The sequence below is a fragment of the Beta vulgaris genome, chromosome 7 (assembly GCF_026745355.1).
Source record: "Beta vulgaris subsp. vulgaris cultivar EL10 chromosome 7, EL10.2, whole genome shotgun sequence".
Lineage (NCBI taxonomy): Eukaryota > Viridiplantae > Streptophyta > Magnoliopsida > Caryophyllales > Amaranthaceae > Beta > Beta vulgaris.
The window spans coordinates 29,770,801-29,792,424 of record NC_079208.1 but is presented as its reverse complement, the minus strand read 5'-3'; the positions used below and the strand labels follow the sequence as shown (position 1 = coordinate 29,792,424).

At 36.0% G+C, this 21,624-nt stretch overlaps 1 protein-coding gene across 4 annotated transcripts in view; it reads right to left on the bottom strand.

The window, feature by feature from the left end:
• LOC104898950 (beta-glucosidase 11) overlaps nt 1–21,624 on the bottom strand; it is a 50,702-nt gene that overhangs the window by 23,175 nt on the left and 5,903 nt on the right. For 3 of the 4 annotated variants that reach the window (XM_048647886.1, XM_019250833.2, XM_010686093.3), the window contains 2 exons: nt 10,265–10,331; nt 21–73 (listed from right to left, as the gene is read on the bottom strand). In XM_048647886.1, the coding sequence (XP_048503843.1) occupies nt 21–73; nt 10,265–10,331 (120 nt within the window). Of the gene's footprint in view, nt 1–20; nt 74–10,264; nt 10,332–19,488; nt 20,475–21,624 lie in introns of those variants that run through there. The other variant, XM_019250834.3, reaches the window with a different exon arrangement.

Below are 21,624 nucleotides of genomic sequence, written 5' to 3'. Positions count from 1 at the left end.
TTGTTGAGACTTCCGATCACCTTGTATTTGTGATACTCGTCACATGCTAGATCTGGATTACGTTTTCCGTACCCTGAAAAATCATTTTGTATATAAGAAAGAAATCATGATGTTAAAACGCCAATAATTTTGAATGATGAAGGGGTTTGTTGATATGTTTCATGCCGGAGGAGCATATATATCGGATGATTTATGCAGAATTGACTAACAAATGACTCTGTGAATAATTATCTATAATAACACGTCTTTTTTATAGAAAAGAAACTACCTTATGAAACTATAAGCTTCAGAAAGCGTCGTGCGTGTATAACATGTTACACCATAACTTATTGTGTAACAAAATCTTACTCATACATATAGGTGTCCATCTGGGTCACTGGCTGGGTTTGGGTTGACCCAAGCTGGGTCGGAATGATTTGGGTCGGAATAATCTGGGTGAGAATGTGTCATGGGTCGGAACTGGGTGGGTCGAGTGAACTTGGGTCGGGTTCAACTGGGTGAGGGGCTCTCAGAACAGGGTCGGAACAGGGTCGGCTGAGACTAGATCGACCGGTATCTGGGTTGGGTGAATTTGGGTCGGAATAGAATAAGGTGAAGTCGGTCCAAATCTGCTTTCGGAATAACTTGGGTCGGAAGAAATCGGCTTTCGGAATGACTTGGGTCTGAAGAATTCGGCTTTCGGATTACTTGGGTCGGAAGAAATCGGCTTTCGGAATGACATGGGTCGGAAGAAATCGGCTTTCAGATTACTTGGGTCGGAAGAAATCGATATCGGAATAACTTTGGTCGAAGTAAATCGGCTTCGGAATGAGTTGGATCGGAAAAAATTGGCTTTCGGAATTACTTGGATCGGAAGAAATCGATATCGGAACGAATTGGAGCGGAATAAATCGACTTTCGAAATTACTTGAGTATTCAAGAAATCGACTATTGGAATGCCTTGGGTCAGAATAAATCGGCTTGCGGTATGACTTGGGTCGGAATCGATCGGATCTCTATAGGACTTGGTTCTTGGATCAGCTGAAATCTCAAACCGGCGGCGTATTGATTTGGGTCGAGATTGTTATAACTTATATGTTATAAACTTATAACATGTGATATTGTGATATAGATTATAGTGATATATTATAGTAATTATACTAATATTGTGAATTGTGATTGAGTCATTGTGAATTTTGTAATAGTACATTTGAATCATTAATAGTTTGATACTTATATTACTAATTTTAAAAGTTACTAAACTAAGACTTATGAGTTATAACTTATATAGTTATATTATTGGGCCATTCACCATTGGGCATTGGCTATTGCCTATCGGTTATTCACTTATTCTTATTCATGATTGCATAAGCATTCAAATAACAAGTAACAACTAACAAGTAACAACCATAAGGGTTAAGCAGTTAAGCTGTTATGGGCTTAAGGCATAACTTCATACTCCATAGTTCATATTGATTATTTATCATAGACTTATAGTGTTAGAGTTCATAGACTATTAAACTTAGTCATTTAGTTAGTTAGTGACTTACTCACTCTCAAGTCTCAATGAGTCACTATATAGCAACAAAAATAGTTATAATTAAAGAATTAGGTTGACGTTAAATCATTAATGAAACACATCGTAATTCGTAATTATAAATTGTTCGACTTTCATCGTTCATGGAACAACTGAACAAGTAACAACGATCAACGTTAATCATATCACTTGATCGAATATGAATATCATACATAATCATATCACTACATCAGTAGAGGATGACAGACCATAACTATGAAAGTAGATAATAGTGAATACCAAAATTATCATATATATATATATATATATATATATATATATATATATATTATTATATAATATATATTATATATATATATATAGAGAGAGAGAGAGAGAGAGAGAGAGAGAGAGGATGAAACATTGATCGACTTTCATTAAGTTAAGGTTCACATATATCAAATTATCATAAGATTGATTGTCTTTGATAATAATCAAAACCATCAAAAGATTGAACATCATACAAGATAGGGCTCGACCATCAATGTTATTCCACTGTTTTAACAATAATCGAAGCATTATTAGAATAGATTGATCGACTTTCATCGTTGATGTTTCAGTTGTCGATCTTAAAAGATACTAAGATACTAACTACTAAGATAGATATAGGACTTAGGAATCTCGAGTTTATTTGATTATCCGTCTCAATGACTTGCTAAGTTGTTATATGTATCGTCGTATCGATATTATGGTAATTACGACATTATGCTATTATAACTTTGGCTTAACAGTTTCACATTATTCATAATCATCTTTACATGAATCAACTTGTTTAAAATTAAAAATACTAATTAAACTTCTAAACTTTATAATTTTTATTAATTTATAATATCACTCTTACTAAACAAATTTACAAATCCATACTAGAAGTCTAGATCAATTGTCTTACTTGTCTAGATTCCAAAATTAGAAATTTAGAAATTAGAAAATATAATACTTAAACATGTCTAATAAACTGCTTTGTTTTTCCTTGGGAGTTTTTTTTTGGTACATTGATATATGCTGCATTTCGAGTATAAATTAGTATATAGATCAGTGTATTTCATTGTGGGTATAGATTAGTGCATAGATTAGTCCTAGAAGATGTATACATATACGCTAATTAGTGAATTATAATTATACTTAAAATACTAATAACGATAAATCAATAAGAAAAATCAAATTATAATACATTAATGATAATAGACTAATTACTAAAATTAGTATGTTGCTAAACCAAGATAACAACTAAAACAATACTATAAGACTATCAATCCATGTACTTGGTCATTCTCCTTTCCTATTGGACAAAAAATAATAGCATGGATCTTGAATTAGAACCATTGATTCAAAAAGGATGATAATCTAACCATTAATTGAGTTTTGAAACAATAAAAGGGGAAAGTTAGGATCGAATCTCATCCATTGATAATTTTAATCCAACGGATGAGATTAGATTTAGAAACCCTCAAATTTTAGGGTAAAATTTTGTCCAACCCCCATCTTCTCCTCTAAAGTTCTAAATCCACCCGGCCACCCTATCTATCTCATCATTCTTCTTTCTTCCTCATATGAATTATAATGATAGGATATCTCACACCACTTTATTTCCTCCCAAATATTTATAGCCACAAAATTCAATTTCTAGAAATTATTGGTTGGCAACTTTTCACTTTTCTTTCTCCTTTCCTCCCATTCTCTTTCTCATCTTGATTTTCGAAAATTGGATTTCCATAATCTGATTTCGAAACTGAGTATGTGAATGTAGAAAATTTCTTTTTCATAATTTGGATACTAAACTTGATTTTCGTTTGTACTTTTTTTTAATTTTTGAATCCACAAATTATAATTCGTATGTTTTTTTTTGTGGAGTGGCGTATGTTTTTTTAATTTATTTTGGATTATACCTGTATTTTGCATTAAGAATATTTTGTTTAGGTTCAGGCTTTCAAAATTTTGTATAATTTAGCTGTTATCTGTGACGTGTGCGAACTTGTGGTGAAGTAGCTTACTTATTTTTTTTCCTATCTTGATGTCTTAATTATATATTTAATGGTTTGTTCTCTCTCTATATAATATGTTAAAATTATGTTTCTAATTAAAAATATTTTTTTTACGGATTTTTCACCAAGTACCCCCGAGTTTTCAAAAACTTCACCTGGTACCCTCCAAGTTTTCAAAATTTACAGGGTACCCCTAAGTTTCAAACTAATACACAGGGTACCCTTAAATGCCCTTAATGACTAACAGCGTTAACCGCTGTTAGTCATTAACCCCATTAAACCCTAATTAGGCCTAATAAACCTAACTAAACCCTAATTAGGCCTAATTAACCTAACCCTAGCCCCTAATTTCAAACCCTAACCCTAACCCCACTACCACCAGCCCCCACCCTCCCACCACCCTTGGCAGCCCCCACCTCTGACAGCTCCCCCACCACCCCGTGGCAGCCCCCTCCCCCTACACCGTCGCCACCCCCGTCGAATTACCCACCCCTCCCCCTGCCCCGTCGCCACCCCCTCCCCAACACCATCGAATTATGCACTCCCTTTCCTTCCCTCTCTTCTCGGCACAAGCCGCCCACCAACGAGTCGCCCACCACCTCTTCAGCGCCCTTTCAAACTGCTCGGCGTCAGCGTCACTTGTGTTTCATCCCTAAAATCGAGTGGGTGGGGGGAACTGCTGGGCGGCACAAATATGAGATGAAGCGAGGGTGGGGAAGGGGGCGTCGCGGTGGGGGGGAGGGGGTGCGAAATTCTTAGGGGGTTGGGGGAGGGGGTGGCGACGGGAAAGGGGAAGGAGGGCTGCAAAATTCTCGGAAGGGGCCTGCTGGGTTGGGGGTTGCGGTGGTTGCGGGGAGTGGGGGAGGGAGGGTGGGGGGCTGCGGTGGGGGTGGGGGGTTGCGTGGGGGTTGTGGCTGTAGGGGGTGGGGTGGGTTGAGGGGAGGGGGTGGGGTGGGTTGAGGGGAGGGGGTGGTGGTTGGGTGGTAGTGGGGTTAGGGTTAGGGTTTGAAATTAGGGGTTAGGGTTAGGTTAATTAGGCCTAATTAGGGTTTAGTTAGGTTAATTAGGCCTAATTAGGGTTTAATGGGGTTAATGACTAACGGCGGTTAACGTCGTTAGTCATTAAGGGCATTTAGGGTACCCTGTGTATTAGTTTGAAACTTAGGGGTACCCTGTGAATTTTGAAAACTTGGAGGGTACCAGGTGAAATTTTTGAAAACTCGGGGGTACTTGATGAAAAAACCGTTTTTTTTACTATATTTATGTTAGTATAAGTACATGTGGTTGGTTCACTTGGATGGTGTTAAAAAATTTTGATTAGATCTAATGATGGGTGTTCATGTGATGTAATTAGTGATTTTTTATAGTAGCACTATTGCTACCCTTAATCTTAATTTGATTGCTTGAAGGTTGAAGACTTGAACTGCCTCTTGCAATCTTGCATAGTGATTGAGTTGTACGTAGTACATAGTAATAATATTGTAAGTAATCTTATTTGTATTGTAAAGTTGTAAATAACATAATTCAGTTGTTATACTTGTTACTTATACCGTTCTACACTTCAAATCATTACAATTATTTTGTAAAATGTAAACCATTTTAAGACATAACAATATTTGTGTCTTGTAAAGTCGACTCGCTGGATTAGCACCTCTAGGCACGAGCTTGTTGTACTTGGTTCCTAGAAACTTTCGTGCTAATACAACTATCTTGAAATCTTTCAACACGCTAATTCAACCTAAATCTTAATGTTTTGAACAACTATTAATACGACTCCAATGTATTAGTTTTGAACTATTAATATCACCCTAATGTATCAGTTTTGTAAACTACAGTTATGTATAATGAAGTAATTTGGGGGTTGAATATTGGGGTTTTCAAATTTAAATGCGGTGGTTACAAATGATAGACATCTTAATTATGTATTTATGTCTTGATAAATAATATTTGTCAATTACTTTGACCAAAAAAAGTGACGAAATATTTTCTGTTTAACAATTATATAAAGTGACCAAAAAAAGTACTCATTTACTCATTGTTGGGTTGTATTGGGTCGGGTGGTAACTGGGTTGGGTCATAACTGGGTTGGGTCACAACTGGGTCGGCAATAGCTGGGTTGGGTGGTAACTGGGTTGGGTGATAACTGGGTGGGTTTAACTGGGTCATTGGCGGGTGAAGTTGGGCGCGGGTTATTTTGGGTCGGAAACAGGTTGGGTCTGGGTCCCATTTTAGGGCTTGGGGGTGAAAACCTCTCTTTGTGACTATGAATAGTTGGTTGGAGCATGTTGATAGGATTGTGAATGTCAAAATTAAGTTTTAGTGTAATTTGATTGTGGGTCTCTTTGCTTGATCACCATTGAAAATATTCTAAGCTATCCTAATTGTAATCGAGAGGTGAATTTAGGATGTGTAGCTCACTAGACTCACTTGCCTTGAATTCACTAAGAGATTAGCTCTTTGAGTCAAGATTTTGTGAACTTGATGTACTTAAGCATGTTGAATTAAGTAATTACCACGAGAGTAGGAGTTGCATAGTCTAACATAGTATTAATTTGCTTGAGAAGGTGATTAGTTACATCATATAGTTCACTTCATCACATCCATACCTCAATTAACTGGTTCTCCATTGACTATCTCATATATGAACTTAGATTGGAGTCTCTTCCCCAAGACCTATTTTCATCATATTATATTCTCATTGTAACTTAATTGCGTGACCTAGTTTATTACAACCATTAATCCTCGTTGTAAGCAAGACTCATCCTCTAATAGTCCGAAACTTGTGTTCACTGTCGGTTCTCCCTTGGGTTCGATCCCTTGCTTACCCTTGCTACTTGTTAGTGCGTTGTCTTGAGGTGTTTTATAAATTGTAATTTGGAGGGGATCCTTGGGCCTTAACGACATCCCGAGCGTCGAGATTTTTCCTTACCAGCTATTAACCAGTTTTTCTCAACGTGTCTTCTCTTAAAAGAATGGAATCGTTCGCTCATGGTTCTTATTCAAAAAAATGATTCGCCAAAAGTGGTAAACCACTTTCGATCTATTAGTCTTTACAATGTCTTTTATAAGTGTGCTTCCAAATGTCTGGTCAACCACATGAAGCCTTTATTCCCACATGTCATTGATAGTTTTCAAAATGCTTTTGTACCAGGTCGTCAAATGGGCGATAATATACTCATTTCTCATAAATTGTTGCACACTATCAATAAGCAAAGGACACACACTTGTCATCTAGCGACTCTTAAGTTATACATGAACAAGGCTTATGATCGAGTGAGTTGGCTGTTTATTTTCAAAATTCTCACTGCATATGGGTTTATGGAGCACTAGATTAAGCTCATTCAACAATGTATCTCCACTGTCTCTTATCGGATTTCGGTTAATGGAATCATTACCATACTTTTTGTTCCTCAATGCGAATTGCGACAGGGCGATCCTTTGTCTCCCTATTTATCTCTATTTTGTATAGACATCTTCTCGCGAATGACCTCTTTATTCATCTGCTCAAGGGTATTCGTATTCGCCGACAAGGTCCGGAAGTCTCCCACCTATTCTTTGCCGATGACTCTCTTTTAAAGCGTCCAGGAGGCATGCACTAATCTCAAAACAATGAGAGAAATATATTGCACTATCTCGGGTAAGATGCTGAACATACATAAATCTTTATCAAATTTAGTCCGAATATTCCCTCAGAACAACAACATGAATACAATTCTATTCTTAGGATGGAATGTCAACCATCGCTGGATACATATTTGGGCACTCCAGTGGATATCCAGGAGTCTAAAGTTCGGCATTTTACTGCATTACTTGATAAGATATCGGGGAAAATATCATAGTGGAGACATCGTACTTTATCCCTGTCGACCAAAATGATTATTGTTAACTCCATCCTCGTCCCCACTATTTTGCATCAGCTAGGTGTGTTCAGAGTTCCTCAAACTATTGTACACAAGATTGATGGGTTACTGGCACGATTTTTCTGGCCAGGTTCGTCTAATGATGGCATTTATTGGAAAAAACGTGCATTACTCCACCTTCCCAAGGGTTTGCCTCGGTCTTCGTAGCATTGACACTTTTAATGAAGCTTTATTAATGCAAAAATCTTGGCGCATCCATCACCATCCTCAACTTCTTCTTTCTCGCACTTATCATACTACTCGTCTTCATGCAAGGTGGACATATTTGTCCTGGGTTGACCGAGACATTCTAAAAGAGGCAGAGATCTTAAACCAACATTGTGCCTGGATGGTTGGAAATGGCCATAGTATCCTAGCAGCTCGAGATAAATGGGTTCATGTCCGCACTCCAATAATGAAAGATGAAGTGTCTCTTCGAGTGGCTGCGCGATTTATAAGTGGCTAATCTAATATCTCCTAATGGTTATGGATGGGACAATAATCGACAAATTCGCAGTCTTTGCATTCCATCCAGTGCACGTCAAATTCTAGGTATGGAGCTCCTTACCAACTCCACTACCAAAGATAAATTATACTGGCCTTATACCAAGTCAGGTTAGTATTCCACCAAATCTGCTTACTATCTTGTTATTGAATAACAGCACACTGATATTTGAAGCATGACAACTCCAACGCATTTGCGTTTCTTTCTCAATTTTTTTTGGAGTTTGACCATCATGACAAAATGGGAACTTTTCCTATGGAAGCTTTGCTGGAATGGTCTAAAGACACCGAAAAATCAGTTTCGTCGGGGACTCAGAGCACCTGAGTCTTGCCCTATATAATTTGTTTGGGTTACACTGAATCTCGTCAACATCTCTTCCGGGAATGCCCACTTGCTTTAGAAGCTGGGCTCTAACTAATCTTTCGTGCCGGAATCGATAATACGACTACAACATTTGGTTCCTCGTTTATGCGTTAGGTTTGCAAGTTTAAGGAAGATGAGTGCACTAGGGTAATCTCTTGCCATATTTCATCGGTTTCTATGGGCTATATGGGCAACGAAGAATAACCAGATTTCTAGATGCATTAGAGCCACAGTCGAAGTCCTCAAGCAATAATTTGAGATTGGGCAACAACAACATTTTGTTTTTACTCAAGCGCTTCCTCCGGACCCTGGGGCCATGTTGTGGGTGGCTCAGCTCCTAGTTTCCTTTTCGCCACCCTTGGTCATTATCATCGGGTCCCACTAGAGGTCCTCTTTAGGGTTGATGGATAATGGCTAAAAAGTTCTCAACAAGGTGCGTCAGCTTAGGTTGCGCAGTTTCCAAGCATGACTTCTTCAACCACTCATGCGCAACGCCTTCTCGATTTCACCGCACTTCAAACGGAGGCCCGCACTTGTCTCTTGGCCCTCATTTTGGCTCGTGCCAATGGTCTTACTCACATCCTTCTCTATACGGATTCTACTAGTCTGGTTCGTCTTTTGCAATCATATATAGTGCAACATTTTGATGAATGATAAACCTCTTTTTGCTAGATGTTTGCAAACATCTAGCAGGGGTAAAACTGTCAATATCTAAATAAAAGAGAGAGAAGAGTAAAATAAAATATGATGAAATTATATCAAGATGGAGTCTATTTGTAGAGAATAAAATATATGAATATTGGTATTTTTTATTTTTTATAATATATATATTTTTTGAGATATAACAGTTAAAAACTGTAAAAAAGTAAATTGTTTTGGACAAACAATAATGTGACATGTGGGCTACTTATATGTTGCCACATTGATGCTAGATGTTTGTAAACATCTAGCTAAAAAGGTTTATCATTCCTCCAACATTTTGGTGCAGCACACGATTAATGATATTTGTTCTATGGCGGCTTCGTACGATTGATGTCGTGTCTTCAAAGTACATATGAATGATGTCGCTCCAGCTCATACTTTAGCAATCATTTCCCGCACTTCTAGCTTCCTTTTCTTGTCGTGTTGATTTTAGTTGCTTTTTATGTCGTGTACGCTTTCTCACTTTTAAAAAAATATCCGGAAAATGTTTGAGTAACCTTTAGGGTTGCCAACCCTCTTAGACACATTAGAATAAAATATTGATATGTATGTAATAAATGAGGAGAGAAGAGACATTAAAATAATGTTTTAATGTATTCCTAACCAATGAAAATTCAATAATAAAAGGGTTAGCAACCCTTAGGGTCACTCAATCAATGTCCTAAATATCCTCTACCTAAAGAGGAACTTATCTCTATTATATAAGGGAAAGGGGGGGAGCAATAGTGTCCTCTTTTGAAATGCCTATTTTGCCCCCTTCCCTTTCAAAATTACAAATTCACTTACAAATCAAAGGGGGCTTCAAACAAAAATACCAAAAATATAATTATAAAATCACTACAAACTACAACCTATGAAAAAATTGACTTGAAACCAAAGTGTCCACTTTCTTTACAATTTATGAAGTACTGTACTTAATTCAAAAATCAACTAAAAAATTATAATATATAGAAATGATAAATAAATTCAATAAAATTTCTATTTTGTTAATAGAATTTAACTTTGAAAAGTAAAAAATAAAAACAAAAAGAATGGTGAGAGACTTAAGTGATACAAACTAAACCAATCAAATTTTGCAACTAATTTCAAAATTTGACTCTTATGCCGAAAAAAAATCGAATTTCTGTTTCGAAAAAAATTCAAACACGCATCGCGTGCAAAAAATTCTAGTGGTGAAGAGCTCGAACTCCGAAGTCTAAATACACATGAACTTAATGACTATCTGATTTTATAGACCGTTGAAACTTGAAAGACTTACTAGAGTTATGAGCAAAAGTATCATAAATGCTGGGCTTTCTTCCATCTTCTAGTGCTGCTCCCTCCACCTTCACATAAAATGAATACATTAAATTAAATTAAATTACATCGTTTCTTTCAAAACATTGTAATTATCTGGATTAACTAGGAACTTTGTATTACATTGTTTCTTTCAAAAATGAATACGAGCGAAGGAAATACCGTAATTAAGACGAGCGCTGATAAGAGCATACCCGGTATTTGTAAATACCGCGGCAAAGTTGTAAATAAATACAACTTTTCTTTTTTTCTTTTGTTTTTCCTTTTTTTTTATTTTTTTGGTTTTTACTTACATATATCCATGATCTGATTCACATTATAGTTGATCTGATTCACATTGTAGTTGATCTGATTCATATACTAGTTGATCTGATTTCTCTCCTACATGATCAGGGCCAACTTTTTTTGTCTTTTTCTGGCAAAATTACTAACATGCCCCGGTATGGACACTGTTGGCCCATACCGGGTATGCGCAAATACTTTCTCTAATTAAGACACTGGATTCAAAACTAAAAAGGCCCTATCCGTAAGGTCACAAACTACCAACTAAACATGCTCCATACGGATTCAACATTCGACAATATTTTTTTGGGCCCTTTTCGGCAACGTGTAAGATGAATTTTCTTTGTGCTGTCATTGCACAGGGTCTCTCACCCAGAGACTTGACAAACTCCAAACCCCCCACCAATATTGAAATTTATGCTTGCACTAAGATTTAAAGCTTGATCTCTTATGTGCGAGATAGGAAGGCATACCATTAGACGCAAAGGTTCTTAGTATGACCATATATATTTTGCATGCATGAATACTTTGGGTTTGTATACATTTTTGCATGCATGAATGATATATATAAATATTTTGGGTTTCTTATGATGTTTATATATCAGAAAATTTAATAATACGGTTCGAAATTTCGGTGACAATATTGAAAAAGTTCGATGTATTGATTAACCTATGTATGTCCCTAATTTATGATATATTATTTTTGGCGGGCTTGAGTGACATAAAAATGGCTTAATAGGTCATAACTTGTAAAGTATGAGTCCACTAGAAATAGGAAGTAGGTTACATAAAACTCTTCAATTTCAAGACATTGAAACCTGCACAAAAGTTAAACCTACACAAGCTAAATAATAGTTCAATCTTTTAGAAATTGTCACCCAAAGTTCTGGCTCATATTATCAATTTTTCCTTGTATATCTATAAGGAGGAAATATTAAGTCTCGATGACTAATGAGAAGTACAAAAGTATGTTGATTTAATGCAAGGAAATCTATGCCCCTTTTGAGACAAAACTAGTTATTAGGCCCGAGCTTCTGTCATGGGTAAGAAACATTTTCGTTTATTAATATTGTACTTTAAAATGATAACACTAAATACCACTTGATCTAGTGGTTAAGACTTTAGTTTATGAACTTGATGTCACGAGATCAAACCCTATACTATGCAATATCTTAATTTTTTTTATTGTACATGGATTACATAGTAAAACATCATTAAGGAGAGTGCCACGTGGTACCGTTTATTACTTAGGAACGCCTTTGATTTATTTAGATGACCAGAATGTAGCATGTCAATATTTCTATTTTTAGGTACCAAAGATTATAGGCCTCTAGAAAATATTTTCATTGATATTATTCGAAGTGAAAAAAAATGTAAAATCTCGTATTAAACCGTCTCATCATATCTTTTCATAATAAGACGACGGTAACTTTTTTTCCTAAAGGTCACTTAGATTAGAAGTGATCCTTGTAAAGTAAGAGGTAACCCGTTGTATGGAATTGACTCATATTACCTACGTTTCTAAAAAAAGTGTTACACTGAGTGAATTTGCACTATTTATCGACTAATTCGACACTATTTTCTCGCTATACACCCCCACCACCCACACACCTCCACACACACACTCACACTCACACTCACACTCACACAGACACACACACACACACACACACACGCACACACACACACACACACACGCACACACACACACACACACACACACACACACACACACGCACACACACACGCACACACACACGCGCACACACACACACACACACACACACACACACACACACACACACACACACACACATATATATATATATATATATATATATGTCCATATATCTTAATATATGTCCAGTAAAAGGAAAACTAAATCCTTCTATTTTCTACCTCCTCTAAGGCCCTAAGTCCCTATCAAACCCTAAGAGAGATTTCTCCCTCTAAGCCGTCTCTCTCTCCTCCCTCCTAGCCATCTCTCTCTCCTCCCTCCTAGCCATCTCTCCCAACTACGTTTCTCCATCTTCTCCATTTCTCTATCCTTAGTCCTCACTTGCTTGCTGATGTATGGTTTCCCTTCTCCGACAAAGAAGATTGACTATGGCAGATCTGGAGGATTTTTTTGACGGTGCTAGGATGACGATGAAGAAATCATTATAAGAAACTAATATAACTCATAAATTAATGAACAACATTGTCTACTCTTCTGATCATAACTTTTGATGTGCTTATCACAATCGAGTAAGGCCTGCAGATATATAAATTAGACTTGAAGAGCTTTCCAACGATAGGTGGCACTCCCGAAGGACACCATCGTCGCGAATCCAACCACCACTCTCACCAGATCCCCCCCACCACCACCAGCGCATCCAAGATCCAACCACCCATGTCATGTGTCCCCTCGCACCAGCAGTACCTATGTCCTCTGTCTCCTGTTCACAACCCACCCTACTCGCCACCATTAGCGACCAGCGCCCAAATCCTTCGTCTTTTTCCCGCACTAGCCGCACTCCCTCTACTCCCTTCCCCTGTAACCTTCATCGGCATCAATCTAGGCCAAGCGCGACCCTCCATTCTTCTGCAGTTCTCTGTTTTTATTTGTTTCTTCACGTTTTCTTGCCTTGTTTTTTATTCCTCTTTTCAATTTTTTTTTTTCCAATTTCCTTTTCTTTTTACTTCAACTTTTCCAACCAACACCTCATCTTGTTATCCTTTTTCTTTTTTCTTTTTTTTATTGGTGGTTGCTATAGGATACTACTAGCTCCAAATTGGTTGAAGTTGGTCTTTAAGAAACAATGCGATGTAATTTTTAAGCTTATTCGCCGCTTCAATTGGTTTGTAAGCTTCTATATTTATACTGTTCATACTCTTGATAAGATTGTTTTTTATTTTGCTTGATTTTTTTTTTCAGATGCCATATTTGTTGAATTCTTATTTTAACTTTCATTTGATGGGTCGATTGTTGGAGTTTTTGACAGGCCCAGTGGTGATTGTAGTGTTTGTGGAGTGCTCAATGATTTGATGATTGTTGGTATGGTTCTGGTTCCTTCTCTAATCTTCTTTTGTGCGGTGATGACATTGCAGATTCTAGCTTGGGGGAGGGATATTCTATCCTTTATTGATTTCTAGTGTATATTTGATTGCTTTCGTAGGATGTTGCACGATTTGTACCACTCTATAGGAGTGCGGAGTTTACGTGTAACTAAAAAAATTATACTGCTTTCTTAGTTACATCTGCATATATATATATATATATTTATATATATATATATATATATATATATATATAATAATATATATATATATATTATATATAATATATATATAATATATATTATATATAATAATATATATATATACATATGTTATCATCTAATTTAGACTTCATCTAATTTTAGTTGCATCTACGGGACCATTGCTAGTACTCTTTGAGAACTTTGTTGATATTTACTACGGTTCATAAGCATCATTCATTTTGTCCATGATTTTTCATAACACAATTGTTTCGCAATTAATTGTTTGCGGTAAGATTGGTTGATCTCTCTCTGACTCGATTTAACTTTACTACGTAGACACTTAACCCAAGTGAACTTTTGTGCCTATAACTCATGTATCTATGTTAGTTATGTGTTTTCATGTGTAATTCGTTCCTTAATTGTCTCATTGATCTTGACTTTGACTTGGCACTCCTTGATATTTGATAGTACATACATTTTGATATGATTGAGGCGTTTCATGTCATGATCTTGGCTCCAGAGTTATTCTTGTTTTCATATCATCTTTTCTCTAACCCCGTTGAGCCTTTCTGACTATGTTTCATTGATACCTACATTATAAGCCTTTGGCCTCATTTGATTCTTGTCCTAAGCCTAGTTTGGGGGAGCGAGTATTAGTTGTTCGGGTTTCTATTGAATTAAGGTGCTTTATTTGTGGTTTTGGTGGATGGAAAAATAAGTTTATTGAGCTTGAAAAATGAAATGAAAGTTCGTAAAAGAAGGAAACACAAAAAAAGTGAAAAATGAAATGAAAAAGAGCAAAAACAGAGTCGTGAATAAAGTGAATGGAAAAGGGTCTATTTTGAATTGTTTGAGAAAATGTGTTTATTATATATTTGGAGATTGTTAGTTGTTGTGTGGAGTTTTTGTGACCTTTCTTGGTCATGTTTTCAGTTATATGATGCTTCCCCTTTTTGTTTTTTCCACCATAATTCTTAAATTATTTTCCATACCCTTAACCTGAGCCCCATTATAACCCTTAAATGTCCTCTTGGTCATTGTGTACTGTATTGTTGAGTATTAAGTGAGACAAAAATTCAAAGTTAAAAAGTATATGATCATCCGAGTCGACTTATTTTAGGTTGAGTGTAATTATTTATCCTTTACACACATGAGAGATTTAAGCGCACGTGACTATAATGAGGTCTGTCAGATTTGGTTAAATCTAGCTTGGGATAGATGGTTTATAGTATGATTGGAGAATCGATTGCGATACATGACATGCTATGCGGCTTTGTTCGAGACTGTTTTGATGCTTGATTTGTAGAGTGATTATATCTCTTGTGTTTTCAGTTCAGTGTATAGCCCTATTGTAGTCCTATATTGTAGGTCGTCTTACTTTTCCCATGTCTATTGTCTTATTGTTGTAGGACAAGAAATGGTTTGGCTTGGGGGTGTTTGATATATCATATTTATATATAGTTTTTAGGTGCATTTAGGTTGTATTTTAGAGCATTTAGATTCTTATTTAGGTTCTCTATTGCATCATCTTCTTAAGTTATGTTATTCTACTCCTATTCGCTATGTTTTCTTGTTTTTGATTAATTTCAGGTATTGAGAACTTCTTTGGAGTATGATTAGCTAAACTTGATGATTAGGAGTACTTCGAAAGAAGCTACAACGCATAAGGAACGTTTTGATATGTCATGGTACGAGTTTGAGCGACAACAAAGTAGAAAATCATAATTAGAAAAAATGTGAAAAAGAGTCACATCTACTCTTCTGATCATAACTTTCGATGTGCTTTTTAGAATCGAGTAATTCCAGTAGATATGTAAACTAGACGTGAAGTGCTTTCCAACGATAGGTGGCACACCCCGAGGAGACTTCTGTCCATTTAATGATATTTAGACTTTACTCATTTTTGTAAATTACTTTCCTAGTCATATTGGGTTTTTAATATTATTTAGATAAGGAATAATATTTCGGGTCTTGTTTAGTTTCTCCACACCTTAGAAGCTATATTAAAAGGACTATCTCTGTATGAATTCGACCCTACTTATCCTACTACATTGTTAGAAGGTTTTGCAGGAATTATTTTGGACTGGTCTACGACAGCCTATCACCGGCATGAGTATATTGGAGGCCCTATTCTTATCTTAGAAATCGGGCCCTAATTTTGAGATGTGTAATTCTGATAAGGAGAAATTATTTGAAATTTTATCACATTACATTCAAATTATCAAAATTGTAAATAATATCCCAACATAAGAATACAACTCCAAGCTATTATCAACCTTCCACTTGGAACGAGTTATTCTTAATTCACTTTTTAATGCAAATTTAATATTTTATCCACCAACTCACATATTGTACAATCACAAAAGGATCATTCTTGAATATATAATAATATACTATCTCCGTCCTTTATTAGTTTACCCACTTTGACTTATAACACTATTCATCTTTATTACTTTGACCGTCATTTGTACTTTTATATGTAAGGAAAATATAATCATGTGTGATATTGTTTGGTTCGTCTCAATATGTAGTTTTAGAATATTAAATTTTTATAATTTTTACAAATACATAATTAGAGATATTATTACTCAAAGTTTTACATCGATAAATGTGAAAAGTCAAAAAAGGTAAACTAATAAAGGACGGAGGGAGTATATATGAACTTGTGTAAAATGACACCAGAGATGATAATATGTAAACATAAGTATATACCAATATGTATATGTACATATAAGTTATAAATATGAATAGCTATCAATAAAGTTACACACAAGTAAACCAAATGATCAAGTGAATTAAGAAAAGTAATTAGAATAATAAAGGATAATGAAGAAGTTAAAAAAATATATGAAAATGAAATGATGATGAATAAAGAGACAAGGGGGAGTGGGGTACCCACCAATATCCTAGGTAAATAAGAAAGAAGTAAGAAAAGGACAAAGAAAGGAAGAAAAAAAAAGGTCATAATATTGTGACACATCACAAGATCAGCTGGCAGCAAGCTGATCAAATGCTTAGATGAGTCATTTTGGGGCAGTATCCTAGCCAGACAGGTGTACCCCAGCTAAGGAAATAATTAGGGCTAACTTCCTCCAAAATTTCAGGAACAAAGAAGAAAGAAAAGCTGGAGCCCAGATGAGGAGAAGAGCAGCGCAAGAATCAAACCATAGTAGAAGATTAAGGAATCCAAGGGACGAGAGCGAGTTTGGGGTAGGAACGTAAAGGAAAAGAAGGAGAAATATGCTAAGGCACCTCTATAGCTTCTAAATCTTCTATAGTAATTGTCTTTAACAAATATAAACACTCATAGAGAGGTGAGACAAGTTTATATGGATTTATTTTGAATGAAGTACCTAAAGGAAAGTAGGCATATAATGGCCGAGAGATACTAGCTTAAGCAAACATATATACAGAGTACGATAGGATTGTATCAAAATAAGTACTTGATCATTGATATACTTCCTCCGTTTCAAAATAAGTGCAACATTTGCATAGTGTTTACTATTCACAGTTTAAACTTTAATTAGCTTTGGTGATTTACATTTTAGGAAAAACATAGTCATGTGGGATCTTGTTAGATTCGTCTGAATGTGATTTTTTTAATATCAACTTTTTATAATTTTTAGTTATTGATAATTGAAGATATTAATGGTTAAAATAATGCATCGGCAAACGTGAAAATAAGAAATGTTGCACTTATTTAGAAACGGAGGAAGTATTTTAATATTGATAGTATGATATGTATGTGCTTATACAAATATTAATAAATAGCTTGTGCACCAAATATTGGAAAAAAGGGGGAAACCATATAAGTGTCGGCTAAGATAGTAAGCCGGATGTATGATAAGAAAAATTAAGTATACAAAAAGTATGAGGTGAGAATGCCTGAACTGAGGAGCAAGAAAACATTTTGATAAGTAAGATAGATAAGCCATGATTATATGGGGACATGTTCAGGAAAGTCTTGCAAGCAGAATGAATAAGGGAGACGATGGTCTCCAACTGAAAGAAGAGTACGCAAAGGATAGGCAAATCCTGTGCCACTAAGGGTTTCTCCTTTCCCGAATACACAAAACTAGCACACCATAGTAAGGATAGTTACGAATTGTGACATAAACATAATTAAATAATTAATTGATTATGTTCCCTAGAACCTTACACTAACGCTTGAAATTGCCTTTTTGAGAAGATTCCATGTTGCCAGAAATAAATTAAAGACATTTTTCAACTTGCAAATCAACATATCAGCTAAACGGGGAAGTCGTATTTTGTAATTATAAGACACATAGTACCTTATAATTACTTATGCTTTCATGTAAATATACCTATGGAAATGTGTGTGTGTATATATATATATATATATATATATATATATATATATATATATATATATATAGAAGTGAGTTCAATAGAAGTGCATACTTATATGAGAAATGAGAATGAATTTTACACGCTATAACTCTTATGAATAAGTAATGTAACTCTAATGAAAAAGTGATGTAACTCCAAAAACAAAATATTTGAATTTTCAAAATTCAAAAAAACAAAAAAAAAAAAATTGAATTCAAATTTTTTTAGAGGGATATAACTCTAATGAATAAGTGTTGTAATTCTAAACCAATCGTGTGGTTGAGATTCATTCTCATTTCTCATGTAAGGAGCATTCTCATGTGATCTTGCCTCTATATATATATATATTATATATAATATAATATATATATATAATATGTTAGCCTACCAGCTCCAACATCGCTAATTATAATGTTTGAGAACCTAACAGATCTACAAGTTAGTCGCTCACAACATCGCGTGGAATTGGAACACTCTACTAGTGTTTGAGTGATAGTCTTGGTTGTCGTCTCGAAATCTCCTGGCTCGAGTCGATGATTTTCATCAACAAATTAAGTGCTCGAATTTAAGAATTACTGAAGATGTGGAAGCAATCATGGCTATGCGGAAGAATTATTTAGTGAAAAGGTAGATGGACTCGACCTTGCCATATTGGGAAAGGTTATGACTAAAAGACCATATAACTTTGAGGCTCTTAAGCGAACGGCGAACCAAATATCGCTGATCTCAAAATATTCCCTATTTTGTCCAAGCGAGACTGGATTGTTTGTGGTCCAAATTGCCACGGCGAGAGTTCGAACGAAAGTCTTAGAAGGACGACCGTGGACTCTTGACCAAAACTTGCTTCTTATGAGGGAGATCAATCAGAGTGCCCAATAATCTAACATTGCATTGGCTCATAGCCCGTTTTGCATGCGTATATATAACCTTCTTATGGACTGATGTATACATCTAATTGTGTCCCCCCCATATAAGGGTCCAGTGATGAAACATACTACGGTATTAGTTGGCGTAACCCAATGCAAGAGCAATCTGAAGAGCACCCAAAATCAATTTAAATTGCGTTTTGAAAACTTATTTTAAAGCTAATTAAATATTTATGATAATTAACTGTATTTTAAACCCATAAAATATTTTGAGTCCATTTAAAAAATTATAAAATCACAATTATGTTTTTATTATTTTTAATGAATATTCTAATAAATGCACCAGATTTTTATTCCGCAAAGTTCAATCTCTGAATTTCAAGGGATAAAAAATATCTTCTAAAATGTGTTTAAGGAGAAAAGGCTGGCAAATGAGCTGGACGCACCTGGATTTGTGACACACACATAGTCATGCGCCTAGCACTTCTCTGTCTGAGATGCATCTTTTCTTCCTCTATCTTTTTTAAGTTACGCGTACAATTCCAATCGGGCTTGCCATTTCAGGTGTACTAATGTGTGTCTGACACATGCATCTACGCCTCAAACCCTCAAACGTCAGCCTGCACGCGCCGTAGGGGGTGCGTGAAGCGTAGATTCCTGTTTTCTATAAATAACCGCGATTTCCCAAATCTAGTACGACTTTTTCAATTATATTATTTCTCGAGCACTCAAAATTTCGAGTACTTACGAATCATACTTCGAACCTCGAAATACCCAAACACACTCAATACATCAATCCTTTTTCGACTTCCTAATAATAAAATGATTTTGGTTCCATGATTGCTCCGTCCGAAGGTCGTTATGCTGTTTGACCTAAACTGCATAGATATAATATCCGGGGACTCTTGAATAATTCCATTGTTTTTATTTCTTGGAAGTTACTAACAATTTCTTGTGATAATGTAGATATTTAATTAATAATCGTGTTTATTGTACATTCTAATCACTGCTACTCTTATTTTTGCATACAATATTCATGTTGTTTTAATTGTCTTATGCATGATTTTTTATCACCTACATGTTATTATTGCTAAAGAATACCTAAAGAATACCTAAATACCTACAATAGAGTTGATTAACAACTTGTCACTAAATATGATCTTTTATGTGTTTCTTGAACTAACTTAGATTAATATGTTTAGGGTATATAAAAATATTACTCCTTCCGTCCCAGAGTACACTTGACACTAATCAAGGCACATAATTTTAGATGATAAGTTTTGTTTTGGTTATCAAATGTTATTTTCTTGAAAAATAGATGTGATTGGAGTTAGTAGTTAGTAAAAGTATTATTATTTTATTTTAAGGAGAGAGAATGTGGGTCATGGTTATAGTTCGCAAGTAATAAGGGTGGTACTATTTTATTTGGAGGAGAGAGAGTGTGGGCCAATAGTTAAAATCCTGTCTCCGTCGCCCCTCCCCTTGCTGAAAGGGATAGAGGGTGGGGGACTGTGGTTTGTTGTGGGGGTGGGGGCTGGGTGGGGTGGAGCTAGGGGAGGGGGGTTTTCGGGGGAGGGGGTTGGGAGAGATGAAGGGTTGGATGCCTGTAAGGGATGGAGGGTGGTGGACTATGGTTTGCTATGGGGGTAAGACCGGATGGGAGTGGGGTGGGGTTGCAAGGGTGGGATGGTGGGGCTAGTATGGGGTGAGGGTGAGGCTGCAAGGGTGGGGTGGAGAAGTTGTGGAACAAAAGAAGTAAAGGATGGAGAAAAGAGAAAACCTACATTTATAGGTTACCAATAGGTAAGGGTCTATTTTGAGTAGACACACCCTAATGGTGGGATTATTCCCAAAATTTGGAAAGGTGGGACTGTTTGGAAGGATCGCTCAAATGTGTGATTATCCTTTCAAAAAATCCGGTAGTCAAATACGTGCTACCGCGGTAGACGAAAATAAAAACATGCCTACAACCGGAGAACGAAGAACCATATAAGATGGATAGGGAGCAGTCTTATGGAGGTTTTAGAGGTGGATTTTGATGGGATTATTCGGAAAAAATCAGCAAGGGTGAAGGGTCTTATGTATGTTACCAAACCTCTTTGAGGGGAGTACAAAATTCGTAACAACAATGGAGTAGTGTGGGTTGAAGTGAAGTATGCATCCCCACTTCCATTTATATTTATGGTCTTGTTGGGAACATTGAATGGGATTGCCACCGTGTTGCGGAGGAGGATAAGAGGTAGGATAAATAATGGGGTTCATGGTTGAAGGCTTCACCAAGAAAGCGAAGACTGAAGGTAGATGCATGAGAAGGCAAATTTTTTTTTAACATCTCAAAAAGCTGCGAATCCTTGTGGTATGGAGGATGTTAGCTTGATGGTGCCAAGGAATGAGAGGAAAAGAAGAGTTGTAGTAAACACATTTGGGGGAGAGGGGGTACAAACGGACCTGGAGCATGCTAGAGTGTCGAGGACATGAGGGGGTGTCTATTAACCCATGCAGACTTTAAACATGATGTCTCAAGGAACCACACATGAAAGTACTAGTCCTCCTATTTATTAACAACAGGTTGTGAGGGGTTA